This window comes from Rhinatrema bivittatum, chromosome 5 (assembly GCF_901001135.1).
Source record: "Rhinatrema bivittatum chromosome 5, aRhiBiv1.1, whole genome shotgun sequence".
Lineage (NCBI taxonomy): Eukaryota > Metazoa > Chordata > Amphibia > Gymnophiona > Rhinatrematidae > Rhinatrema > Rhinatrema bivittatum.
In genome coordinates this window covers 65075925-65090451 of record NC_042619.1, presented here as the reverse complement: position 1 = coordinate 65090451, position 14527 = coordinate 65075925, and the positions used below count along the sequence as shown (strand labels likewise).

The following is a 14527-nucleotide window of genomic DNA, read 5'->3' as shown; positions in this document are numbered from 1 at the left end:
GCCATACTTTAATTTGTAGGTATAACCTTGCCATCTCACTTCACACATTTGGCTATTCATAGATCCACCAATAGGGCCTTTAGAAAATGTAAGTGTTTCATAAAAACTAGAGATGTGAATCGGAACTGGAATCGGTTCAGATTCCGGTTCCGATTCACATGTGGGGTTTTTTTCATCGGGCCCAATCGCGGTTTTGTTTATCGGCTGCGCCCGAGCCGATAAACAAAAAACCCACCCCGACCCTTTAAAACTAATCCCTTTGCTTCCCCCACCCTCCCGACCCCCCAAAAAACATTTTACAGGTACCTGGTGGTCCAGTGGGGGTCCCGAGAGCGATCTCCCGCTCTCGGGCCATTGGCTGCCACAAATAAAAATGGCGCCGATAGCCTTTGCCCTTACCATGTGACAGGGTATCCGTGCCATTGGCCGGCCCCTGTCACATGGAGGGAGCACTGGATGGCTGGCGCCATCTTTAAAAATGGCGCGGGCCATCCAGTGCTCCTACCATGTGACAGGGGCCGGCCAATGGCACGGATACCCTGTCACGTGGTAAGGGCAAAGAGCCATCGGCGCCATTTTGATTAGTGGCAGCCGACGGCCCGGGAGTGTGAGATCACTCCCAGGACCCCCACTGGACCACCAGGTAGCTGAAAAATGTTTTTTTGGGGGGGTCGGGAGGGTGGGGGAAGCAAAGGGATTAATTTTAAAGGGTCGGGGTGGGTTTAGGGTTATTTTTGTGTGCCGTTTTTCCTGCCCTCCCCAAAACGATAAGAGAACCCCCACGAACAATATCGTGCGGTTTTCCTATCGTTTCGGGAGAGCCCCCAATTTCAGATGATTTTGAAAATATCGACGATATTTTCAATCGTCCGAAGCCCGATTCACATCCCTAATAAAAACATACAATAGAAATTTTCTTGCTTAGCTCCTTTATGACATTACATTATGATCTGTAATGGGACCCGTGCTTTTCAATATATTTATAAATGATCTGGAAAGGAATACGACGAGTGAGGTAATCAAATTTGCAGATGATACAAAATTATTCAGAGTAGTTTAATCACAAGCAGATTTTGATAAATTGCAGGAGGACCTTGGCGACTGGAAAATTGGGCATCCAAATGGCAGATGAATTTAATGTGGATAAGTGCAAGGTGATGCATAGGGAAAAATAACCTATGCTATTGTTACACGATGTTAGGTTCCATATTAGGAGCTACCACCCAGGAAAAAGTTCTAGGCATCAAAGTGGACAATACATTGAAATCGTCAGCACAGTGTGCTGCGGAAGTCAAAAAAGCAAACAGAATGTTAGGTATTATTAGGAAGGGAATGGTGTATAAAATGGAAAATGTCATAATGCCTCTGTATCGCTCCATGGTAAGACCATACCTTGAATACTGTGTACAATTCTGGTTGCCGCATCTCAAAAAAGATGTAGTTGCGATGGAGAAGGTACAGAGAAGGGCAACCAAAATGATAAAGGGGATGGAACAGCTCCCCTATGAGGAAAGACTAAAGAGGTTAAGACTGTTCAGCTTAGAGAAGAGACGGCTGAGGGGGGGGATAAGATAGAGATGTTTAAAATCATGAGAGGTCTAGAACAGGTAATTGTGAATCGGTTATTTACTCTTTCGGATAATAGAAGGACTAGGAGGCACTCTATGAAGTTAGCATGTAGCACATTTAAAACTAATCGGAGAAAATTCTTTTTCACTCAACGCACAATTAAACTCTGGAATTTGTTGCCAGGCAATGTGGTTAGTGCAGTTAGTGTAGCTGGGTTTAAAAAAGGTTTGAATAAGTTCTTGGAGGAGAAGTCCATTACCTGCTATTACTCAAGTTGACTTAGAAAATTGCCACTGCTATTATTAGCATCAGTAGCAACGGATAGACTTAGGGGTGGATTTTCAAAGGGTTACGTGCATAACCCTTTAAAACCCCTCTTGCGCGTGCCGAACCTATTTTGCATAGGCTCAGCGACACACACAAGTCCCGGGTCGCGCATATGTCCCGGGACTTGAAAAATGGGCAGGGCGTGGGCATGACCAGAGGCCTCGCCACTGCCACTGGGCCCGGGGATCGCATGCCGGCCCTTGGCCGGCGCAGGCAGGCGTAAATAATAAAACAAAGGTGGAGGGGGTGGAAGGAAATTTCCTTCTGAGGCCACTCCAATTTCAGAGTGGCCTCGGAGGGAATGGGGAAAGCCATCGGGGCTCCCCTAGGCGCTAATTTCTCTGGGCACCGGGAAAGTGCATAGAAAAGCAGTAAAGACTGCTTTTCTGTGCACCCTCCGACTTAATATCATGGCGATATTAAGTCGGAGATCCCGAAAGTTACAAAAAGATTAAAAAAAAAATAAATTTGAAGTCGGCCCGCGGCTCGCAGGTTGAAAACCGGACGTTCAATTTTGCCGGCATCCAGTTTCCGAACCTGTGACTGTCAGCGGGTTTGAGAACCGACGGCGGCAAAATTGAGCGTCGGCTGTCAAACCCACTGACTGCCGCCACTCCGGTCCAAAAAGAGGCGCTAGGGATGCGCTAGTGTCCCTAGCGCCTCTTTTTACGGCCGGGCCCGTCAGTGAGGGAGGGGAAGGGAGCCAGAGGACATTTCTGCAAAGATTTGTGGAGCCACTGGGAACTGAGGGCTATGCTGTGCCCCGCCTCCTCTCCCCATCCCATTCAATCACAACACAGGAAAGGAGGCAAGAGGGTGGGGACACAGCACAGCTCTGGTTCTGTCTTTCCCTATAACCAGGAAACTGTGGAAAAGAGAAGGAACCTCTTGCAAAAACCGGATTTTCAGTGTCCGGTCAGTACTTCTGGGTCCCTCTTGCTCTAAGACCACGCCCAGAGGAAAGTGTCTTACCATTAACACACTCCTCTCTAACCTCATTAACAAATATCTGTGGAAACACTCAGGTAATCAGTAAGGGACAGGAGACTTTTAGAACCATCTTACATATAAAAGGCTTAGTAACACTGCAGAGAAACAAGACTCATTCTGCCTCCTAAACTCTAAATTTTCCTGTAACATCAGCTTAGAGTTTTAGAAACTAAATGATAGACATTAAGCCAGATCTTCTATTCTTGAGGTCCCACATCCATCCTCTTCTGGCATTATTCATCCAAACTTCACAAGATTCTCCACCTCTTACACAAATTTAATGGGCATGAAATTATGGTTCTGTATTTTATAGCAACATCTGGTAAACCTAGGGAGTGTAGTTAAAGATTGTTTATTTTCAAAAACCATTACAGTCAGGACAATCACAACTTGCTCAGTAGAAAATCAAGATACAGAGACCATTTTCCCCATTAAATAATGCATTACAAGTTAATTGGTGTAATTCAGAAAAAGGGAAAACAACGTTTATGTACAGTGACAGCTATCTTGATTGTGTCTCACAGAATTATTGAAGTAAATAATTTATAGCAGAGTATAAAACTGTAAATACTTTGTACTTGTTTTAGTGTTTTAGGAGACTTGTAGCAACTTGTGATAAAAGAGCTGCCAAATTACCCAATTCCAGGAGGGAGACTTTTTGGTCACTGCTGGTTTTGATCTTAAATAAGAACATAAGATTTGCCATACTGGGTCAGACCAAAGATTCCATCAAATTCAGTATCCTGTTTCCAACAGTGGCCAATACAGGTCACAAGTACCTAGCAGCATCCCAAAAAGTTGATAGATTCCATGCTGCTTATCTGAGGGATAAGCACTGGATTTCCTCAAGTCTACCTTAATAATGGTGTATGGACTTTTCTTCCTGGAGCTTGTCCATACCTTTTTTTTAAATCCAGCTACACAAACAGCTTTCACCATGCCCTCTGGCAATGAATTCCAGAGCCTAATTATGCGTTGAGTAAAAAAAATTTTTCTCCTATTTATGTGTTCACCCCATTCCATTCCACTCATTATTTTATGGACCTCTAGCGTATCTCCTCTCAGCCATCTCTTCTCCAAGCTGAAGAACCCTAACCTCTTTAGCCTTTCCTAATAAGGGAATCATTCCATCCCTTTTATCATTTTAGTCACCCTTCTCTGTACCTTTTCTAATTCTGCTATATCTTTTTCAAGATACAGTGACCAGAATTGCACACAATATTCAAGATGTGGTCGCATCATGGAGCGATACAGAGGCAATATGATATTCTTTGTTTTATTCCAAAGCAGTGTGGTATTTTGTTCTCAGATTTTACTCTTGAAATCAGTGCTGCAGGTTCCATAATGCATCAGAATGGGGCGGTCAGAACTCCAGGACTAGCTTAAAATCTCCCTCCTGGAACTTGGCAGTTCTGTCATAATCAATGACATAATTACCTCATTTTTACTTTACAAATTTGAATGAAAATACTGATTGATTTCTATAACCACAGATAACTAATATTCAGTATTACAAAGAAACTATAATTTAGTCCTGACTAAACTTGTATTGCTATTGAGTTTATGAAGAAAACATTTAATATAGTAAGTATGGTATCTAAGAAGGATAAAAACTACATACTTTAGGGTACTTATTTTCTGTTTGTTTGTCATTAGGTATATGTGGTTAAGAAAGTTCTTTGCAGCAGAGAACATGGAAGGATTCCTCCAAAGCTATTTTCCAAAACTTCCAACAAATATTAATGCTGCTTATGAAATTCCAGAAAGAAGAATGATGTATCTTTTCACTGGTAAATATTTTGCCTTCTCCTACTCTCAGATAGCGGATCATTGAGTATTAACTGAACAGTATCTGGATTTTCAGAAGTCTAAGCTTGCAGTTTATTCTTCAGCTTACTCTAAATACTAATGAAACAACTTAGCTTGATGAATTATCATTGTTTATATTAAGAAATTAGAATGGGAATACTGTTAGCCTTCCAGAACTGAATATGCAAACAAAAATGCAGGTTTTCAGAACTACTAAGATCTCTTTCTCATAGTTTTGACAGCAAGTTTGATCCCACCACTTACTTACCTTTTGCTCCCTTGCCTGGGTGCCTGATGCTGATGCTCCTGAAGTAAGGGAGATCCTGAAAAGTCCTAAACGTCATGTAGGATTGATAGAAATCCTGTTCACTTGATTGAAGGAAGGTAAGAATTAATAGAGTTGCCACCTGGTAATGCCTGAATATACCTCTTAAATAGCCTGACAGCTTCTAGGAAACAATGATATTACCCAAATGGGATTCATAGAAAAAGGACAAGCAATAAATAGTGGTCTACAACACACATTGATAAAACCAAACTTTATTTACAAGTAATAAGGTAGTATACAATTGGCTAGGCACCAGTGACTACCAGTGAATAATGGGTGGCAGTAAAACACTCATAAAGAGCAGACAGATTAGTGAAGAACAACAATTGGCAGTAAAATATTCCTAAAAATTCCACAAATGTAAATAAAGGTGGTGTCACTCTGTACAGATTTGTTGTTTGCTTTCCTAAATGGCTGATTCCATGTCTTAGGCTTCAGAGTAGGAAACTGATGAGGTTTGCAGAGGCGATACACTTGAACCTAGGGAGGAAGAAAAGATGGCTGCTAATACAGCAGTGACCCCTGCTGCCCAAAATAGCAGCACTAAGAATATCTGATTCTCTCTCTCCCCTCCCCCCCCCCCCCCCCCCCCCGGAAAAGAGAGGAGAGAGGAGCACTGAAGGGGAGAGTTGGGAAAGTGAAGTGTTAGGAGAAGGATAACTAGAGAGTGAGAGATGAAGGATGAAAGAAGAGTGAGGAAGAAGGATGGATAAGATCCAGGTATGAGAGGACAGAGAATGATTTGACAATGATGTAAGGGAGAGATTTACAGGTAGAGAAGAGACAAATGAAGGAAAATTAGATGAAATGGAAAGATAGATGTTAGTGGAGGAGAGGAAGTGATGAAGACAGGAGATAGAAAAAAAGTTAAATAGAAAAAATATCCTGGCAGAGAAGTTAGGAGAAGACCAACAAGAGGAAATCATGAAAAAGATACCAAGACCCACTCAGATAACAATGAAGAATAAGACAAGTTTGCTTACTATAAAATGGTGTTTTCCATAGATAATCCACAAACAAAGATGGAGAACAAACTCTGCACACAGCAATCAAATAGTAAACAAAGAAAGTGCAGAGAAAAATAAAGGTCCACACAAATGTCTTATTCTTAATTAATTATAATTTATACTTGGTACGGCAACTCCACTGTCTTGTAATGCACATGGGCCCCGTGTTTTGCTGCAAGGCTACGTCAGGAGGGACAATCATTAGAGTATCACATCTGAAAATAAACACACAAATGAATAACATTATGGGACCATATATCGATGGGATAAAGCTAGTATATTAAAGAGACAATACCCTACCCATGTCAGTTTCAACATAAGGTTACAGGGAGCGCAGGGATTAAAGAGATAGAACGGACCTTTAAACTCTGTAAATTGGTGCGAAAAAACCCAGCCAATCAGAAAGGGTCAAACTGAGAGCCAATCAGGATTCTTTTGGGGGAATTTTTCAGAGATGCTCATTCGAAAAGAACAGAAATGGATCTACACTTTTGATAGCCTTTCCCCGCATGGTCTGAATAATGAGATTGAATGGAGCTACTTCACCTAACTCCGTTATGTTTACAGTTTCCTCGTCAGTTCCTGATTGGCTCTCAGGAAACCTTTTTGAAAATGTATGTGCATTACAAGACAGTGGAGTTGCCGTACCAAATATAAATTATAATTAATTACGAATAAGACATGTGTGTGGACCTTTATTTCTCTCTGCACTTTCTTTGTTTACTATTTGTTTTCCATAGATAGCAGGATGAATTAGCCATGACACATGGGTGACATCATCCATCAGCTCAAAATGGACTCATCTCTTCTAGCTAGTAAAGCTTTTAGCTCTACTGAGTATGTACTGAGTATGTACAGGTGTTCCTGTGCAGATGCTGCTTTGTGAGCTTCCTTGGTCAATATAAGAGCTAATCTTAGCTTGGTAATCCACTCCCTCCAAGGAGACTGGAGGATATTTAGCATGGCTAATTCATTCTGCTATCTATAGAAATCACCATTTACAGGAGGCAAACTTACTTTTTCCATCAATAAGCAGGCTGAATTAGCCATGATATGTGGGGAGTTCCCAGCTGAGGGTTGCAACGGAGCATTTACTGAGTAAACAACCTAGTCTTCACCATGGAGAATAGGTTACTGTGAGAACTGGTAACGCAAAACTGCTTGTCTGAATTTACTGTCAGTTATTAAGAGATAATCCAGACAGTAGTGGGATGTAAAAGTGTGTACTGCTGACCATGTTGAAGCTTTGCAGATGTCTTCGAGAGGAACTGCTCGCAAATAAGCAATGGAAGAGGCCATAGCTATAACCTGAAGAGCTTTGACAGAGTCTATAATTTGCAGACCTGTGGCTGTGTAGCAGTGTTGGATGCAGTTTGCTATCTATTTAAACAATGTATTTTTGGTGACTGCTATGCTAAGTCTGTTAGGATCATATGATTCAAAGAGCTGTGAAGCCTGGTGATGTGGCTGAATTCTTCTCTTGTAGTAGGCCAAAGCTTTTTTGCAATCCAAAATATGAAGAGCTTTCATGTGCATGTGGCCCCTAAAAGAAGGTAAGCAACACAATGGACTGATTAATATAGAAAGCTAATACAACTTCAGGTGGGAACAAAGCACCACCCTACTGTGGGAGAACTGCATGATGGCGGACAGTGAACCAGTGCTTGGAGTTCTCTGACTCTTCTGGCTGATATTACTACTATAAGAAACACTACTTTCCATATCAGGAATTTAAGAGAAGCCAATTCTAATGGTTCAAAAGTTGTCTTTATCAATTGAGAGAGGACATTTAGATCCCATGGTATTAGAGGTTTTTGTACCAGAGGTTTGACATGGTATAAACCTTTTAGAAATCTTGGCACCAAAGAATGAGTTGAGATTAATTTATTGTCAGCCATAATATGATAAGCTATAATGACACTGAGATGTACCGTTACAAATGATTTAGTGAGGCCTGATTTGGAAAAGAAGAACAAATAGGTCAGCAATTGATTGGGTTCACAAGAAAATCGGTCCAACGCATTTTGTTGACACCAAATGGAAAATCCTTTTCATTTAAAACCATAGGCTTTACTAATTTATGGTTTTCTGGCTTAAACTATTATGTCTTCAATCTCTCTGGGTAAATATCAGCGATTACTGAGTGTTCAACATCCAAGCCATCAGGTGGAGGAATGGAAGATTTGGATGGAATACAGTTCCTTCATCTTGAGTTAATAAGGCAGAGTCTGCCCCCAGATGGATGGGAGGACTGCTGGATATGCAAACCACATTTGTCTAGGTCACACTGGAGCTATGAGGATAAGTCAAACTCAATTCTGCCAGATCATTTGCGCTTCCTGGCAAAGAGTCTGTGACCTTGTGCCTCACTGTTTGTTAACATAAAACATAGTAACTTTGTTGTCGACTTAGTTCAAAATGCTCTTTTCTTGGAGAAGATACATGAAAGTCATTAAAGCATTTCTGATTGCTCTCATTTCTAGCAGATTTATCTGAAAGTGACTTTCCTTTAGAGACCAAGTGCCCTGGTTATGAAAAGGTCCCGTTGGGTGCCCCATCCTATGGTTACTTGATGGGGAAGAGTGTGAAGCAGCACTCCCTCAAAGTATGTGAGGGTTCATCCACCAGCACAAGTCCCATTTCATGTCCCTTTAAAATTGTACTGTGGTTGTCAAGGGTTGAGTTAGTTGGTCCCATTTACAGAACAGACCTCACTTATGGAGGCTGGTTAGAAGATCTACATGAAAGGGTGCCACCATATGGCCTTAAACAAGGATACCACTGGCTAGTGAGAGCTGCAAAGTCAGTAACTTGTGAATGAGCGATCTCATAGTGCTTGCTCATTCTGATGGTAGAAAAGTTCTCTACTGCAGTGAATCTATTCATGCCCCATTAAACTTTATTTTCTAGGTTGGCACTTGGTTCAAATTCTCAATTTACTAGAAATTCCAAGTTCTGCAAAAGTTGAATTGTCTTTTGCAGTAAGAGTAATACTTTTCCTCTCAGGAGTGGGCTGTGACTAGCCAATCATCCCAGTACAGGAAGACTGGACTCTCTGAAGCCTACTGCAAGGCATTTGATGAAGACTGTTACGGAGATGGACTGTTGGTCCGAGGGAGAGTTGGCGAAACCTGCAAGGAGGAGCCCTCCAGGTCCCCACTATCAGCAGACAGAGCTGGCTGAGGCAGAGGCCCAACAGGATCGTCACCAATACCAGCCCTCATTCCCTTTATGTTGAGCCCTCAGGTGCCAGGGCCAGCTGGACTTAGACCCGGGCCTTTGTGTGTTGCATCCATCAGTCTCAGACGGCTTCAACCTCTGTGCCTCACCTTTCTTCCTTCTCTCTCCTCAAGCCTTAGGAAGATGGCTGCTGCCACATCTTCATGCCTTTCTCTCAGGCGTCCCCGGAACAGCAACGGCAACGGAGTTCGCCATGTTTCTCCTGAGGGCCTCCTAGAGTGCGCGCGCGCACGCCACCCACGTCTTTCTCCACGTCATGGCAGGAACCTCGGGGGCATCCCCTCCGAGTGGCATCATGACATCTGGGTATTTAGCCTGCCCTTCGTTTGCTAACAAACTGAGTTTGTAAGGATTGTGAATGGATTGGAACGCCTCTGGTCTAAGCTGCTCTGCTGCTTCCTTGCTGCCGCTGGAAGCTCTCTCTGCCTTCCGGGGCCATTCATCTCTAACCTGGGTACCCGCTCCTCGGGGGCCCTATGCTTTCTTTCAGGTACTTATCTGGAATACCAGGTACTCGCTCCTCGAGGGCCTGCTCTTCCTGCCTTGGTGCCTATAATTCAACTACTTCTACCTGCCAGGATCTCCATCAATAGAGCTATCTACTTCACTGAGTAATCTAACCTTGTCAGTCTGTCTCACCTACAGCTCAGCGCTGGGAGCCTGCATCTGGGACTTCCTCTACTACCTTGCGCTGCCTACCATCTACGCAAGTGTGGGACTGGTCACCTCACTTCTGCCACCCCCTGGGCAGTATCACCAAGATGTATAATAAATATAAATCTTCTGTGTCTGCATGTATAGAGTCTAGTATAGTACTGCGGTTCCTCACGGGGCTCCTCCCCGAGGGAGTGGCCATCACCTCAGAACCAAGAATCCACTCCAACACCTCAAAACCATAACACTGTGGAGATGAAGATCCATTGCGTAGAAGATGATGCGTGCCAGCCCAGTAAGAGAAAGCAGGTCATGCAGCAGTCTGGGTAGGTGGCAGACAATCAGAGTCGGGTTCAGGCTATGGTCAGAAGTGTGCAGAGTACACTCAGGGACAAGGTCCAGGCAGAGGGTCAAGCCAGGCAGAATTCAGTCAAAAGCGATATGCAGGTGGAAGTCTGAGGTCCAAGCCAGGGTCAAAAGCCAGAAGTCCAAACCAAGGAGACAAGGAACAATGGAGGGCAAGGAGCCACAGAAACAAGGAGGAACACTGGAAAGTGGACAAGGAGGACTGACCAGGATAATGAGGACTTGAGATGAAGACATAGAAGAACAGGAACACAGCAGGAACCAGGAACAGACGTTGGGTGAAGAATGCTGATGCAAAGCTCTAGTCCAAAGAGGCGACCTATTGCCAAGACAAGGGAGAGGTGGCCTTAAATAGTCCCAATCCATGATGTCATAAAGGGGTGCCGTGAGAGAGTTCCTACTGCGGGCCCTTTAAATACTGACAAGTTGGGCACGTGCGCACCTAGGAGAGCTCCTGCAGCGTTGCTGGCATCAGTGGTGTGGGCTTAGTTGCCGGGAGAATGGCTGCGATGTGGAAGATCAGCGTGCTGGGAAGCGGGCTGGAAGTAAGATTGGGGAGATGGAGGATGGACCCGCAACCCGCCAAACTCAAAGACTCTGAGCTGCCACCAGGCTGAAGGAAAGTACTCTCTATGGATAATAGGAAGAATCTACCTTGAAGCGAAGGTTGGATAGATGGATACGTGAGCATATGCATCGTTTAGATCAAGCGCGCACATCCATTTCCCTATTTGGAAGTAGGGAAGAATTGTGCTGAAGGAATTCATTCTGAATTTCTCATGGAGTAGATGTTTGTTCGGTTTTCTCAAATTCAAAATGGGTATCAATCTCCCTGATTTTGGGGGATGAGAAAATACCAGGAACAGAATCCTTGTCCATGTTGGGGTGGAGGAACTGACTATATTGCCCATTGCTGAAAAAGAGATTCTACTTTCAGATGGAGTTGTGTTAAGTGAGACAGATCTGGACTGATGGTGAAGTAATGAGGAAGAGATGGTAGCTGGGAGAAATGCAAACGGTATCCAGATTCCACAATCTTGATGATCCAGAGGTCCTTATTTATCTGGCACCACTGCTCCAGGATGGTCTGGATTCTGCCTCCAACTGAAGAGTGTGACCATTGAAGGATCAAAAACTAGGCCCTAGTTTTGGCTGGACCTGCTGCAGTGCTTTATGCTAACATTCATGCTGATGAGTTCTAGCTGAAAGCTACTACTGCTGCTGCTGAGCCAGAAGAGACAGGAGCTGGAACTGATCAAAAAGGGCACCTCTGAAAGCACAGCCTCTTATAAGAGTACAAGAAGCATTTTGAACGGGCCCCATTTAGAAGTATTGGATTGCCACATTCTGTTTTATTTTAGCATTTGTTTCTCTGAGCTTTTCTCTAAAGAGGTATTCCCCCAGACGGGATACATTTGCCAGCTTCTCATGAACACTGTTGAGGATGCTGCTAGCTCCTAACTAGGCCACATATTGAGCTCTGATCAAGGCAGACAATGTTGAGTTCCAATCAATGCAGACATGACACACACATTATGGTGATACACCAGCAAATGATTCATAAATTGAAGAAGATGATGTATGCTCTCTTCTGTGTCTAAGAGTGTTGAGGGTATTAATTTCTGCCTTTGGTAAGTTGAAGGAACAGTTTTAGTTTTTGTAAGCAGTCATGCAAATATTGCACCATATAAAATTGGTGAACAGAAGTACAAGCAGTTAGCATTGAGCTCTGAAAAAACCTCTTATCAAAATTATAAAATAGCCTGGGATCTTTCCCTGGAGGCAAATTTGCTTTTTCCAGTGTGGATTCTACAACAACTGGCTGATAAGATAATTGGACCAGTCCAAAACAAGGTGATTTTTTTAAGATCCAACTTCCTTGCTGTAAGGACACAAGAGACAAAGTTTTCTCACATTCTCATCTGTAGTTTATTCAGAATATTGTGAACTGGGAAAGCCAATGGTTTAGATGGGGTACCTAAAATTTGAAGGAAATCAAAGACCTTCATCTGGGGATCTTTATCCTTGTGTATATTTACTCCAAGTATATTTCTCAATTTTTCTATAAATTTTGAATAACGGAGAATTTCCAGAGGATCCAGAAACAAATCAGAAGGTATTCCTGTTGAACCTTCTTTGAAACCCAAGGGCATGGGACCACTAACCCAGACCCCAGTTATGAATGCAGTGAATCAATGGGTTTTTCCAGTTATTTATGAGGAGAATAATCCTGGTTTACCACCTCTAAATGAGATGCAATTGAATGAGATGATGAAGAATTTCTCAGCAGGGATTCAGATGATGTATTTACCCTAATAAAGAGATAAATTAATTCTTCAGCAAATCCTCTATTTGGTTGAGTAACTGCTGTATGCTCTGACCTGGTATGGGTGGTGGAACATCTTCCTTGGAGTCAAGAATGGGCTCCTGTTCTTGAATAGGAGGCCTATTAGAGGTGAGTGGCACCAGAGGATATAATGGATCCGCATTCGGGAGAGGAGCATCGTGTGATGAAGTTTACATTGTGGAACCATTATGCAAAAAAAAAATAAAAATCTCCAGACTCCAAGGTGGTGTCCAAAAATAAAGTTTACTTGCGGATAAGTAGTGGTAAATGGGCTTAGTCTATTCAGTCTCAGCCCCACAATTAATCTGTGCTCTTTACAGCCCTTTCTCTCAATCCGTGCAGAAGTATCTTTCACAAGGTACCCAGGGTGTCCCCTCTTCCAAGGAGTAAAAGGAGTGGAAGCCTTGGGTGGAAAAGGTACCTGCTTTTGGTGGTATGGCAGGGATTCCCCTCCAACCCTGGATAAAAATATGCAAAACAGTCTTGGTACAGAGAGTTGCAAAATTCTCTCTCTCTCTCCCCAGGGCGAAGACTCCTATGTGGTGTCCTCAGTGTTCTCAATTTATTTGTTATTCACAGTTTGATGTCCTCTTGATACTTGGATCTTTTATGTGAGGAATTCAGATGGAACAGAAGCTTCTGATGTTGCCTTCAGGTAGGAAGGGACAGTCAAATTCCTCCTGAGTCCCAAAAGCAAACTTTCTTCCCTTGTAAACTAATTTAACACTGGAGGGTCCTGGCACCAGTCACCATCTCCTCCGTTCTTGCTGAAAGTTAGAGGGGCAGGTCTTCCCCAACCTGGGCAGCCCCAAAAACAGGGTTCCCCAATCCTTAACTCCAGGTGGTGCACAGGGATTTTACCAGGTCTCCTACCAAGAAAATGCAAAAAGCCCAAACTATACCTAGAAGAATATCCCAACCAGCTAGTTAGTAGACTATATGGAAATCCTCCTGAGCCTTGTCAGGTTCCACAGCCTGGGTTAACCTGCTTTTTCTGACTGGGCCTGAAAAACACCAAACGCTAAGCTTCTGAACTACCTCCTAACTTTACAAAACCCATAAAGGACTGCTCACAGACTCCTCCTAGGGAACTGTTTAAAAAAACTCTCAGGTACACAGCCATTCCATACCCCTCAAAGGAAGGGGATGCATTTGAATGGTAACCTCCCCCTTATAGACCTACACTGCACTAGCTGGAAAATAGGACTCATCCAGGGCTTACTGGTGACAAATTGGCTATTTGTCACACAAATAACACAATCCCTTGTCAGGAGTTCGGGAAGTTGGGTCAAAGATGTGATTCTTAGGGGAAAAAAAAGATAGGATGTGTCAAACTGTAATGTATGGCCTGGTACTGTAATGCATATGTTCTGGAATTGTACAGTAATATCTGGGTTTAAATTATTTATACAGTAGGAGAATAAATGTACAGAAAGTTTGCAAAGAAGTAGGAGGGAGAGGATTATAATGGTCTGGATGGGGTTTCTTAACTAATGCCCCGTTAAACAACAGTTGTATTTATTTATTTAGCCATTTTATGTACCGTCATTCCAAATAAAGATTACAACAGTTTACAACATAACATACATATATTATACATCAACAAGTACAAAGACTTAATGAGGTCAAACAAGAAACAAAAAAAAAATCATCACACCAGTTTACAACGTATTTGGGATAAAGTATTTAGTTCAGAAGATAGGTTCTTAATGATTTTATCCTTGAGGGTGCATACTCTGTGTTCAAGTGATTTTAAGTAAGATTACAGGCATTTTGAAATAACCATGTTTTTAGGTCACGTTTGAATTTGTTTGTTTCTGGAGTCAGTCTTAGATACTCGGGTACAGAGTTCCATAGTAGGGGTGTGCATTCGTTTTGAACTTATATGTA

General features: G+C 42.8%; 1 protein-coding gene across 1 annotated transcript in view; it reads left to right on the top strand.

Annotated features, from left to right (window-relative positions):
• The window catches only part of LOC115091994 (matrix metalloproteinase-20-like), an 85070-nt gene that overhangs the window by 38857 nt on the left and 31686 nt on the right, over positions 1 to 14527 (top strand). The window contains exon 7 of the mRNA XM_029602420.1: positions 4543 to 4676. Coding sequence (XP_029458280.1) covers positions 4543 to 4676 — 134 coding nt within the window. The remainder of the gene's footprint in view (positions 1 to 4542; positions 4677 to 14527) is intronic.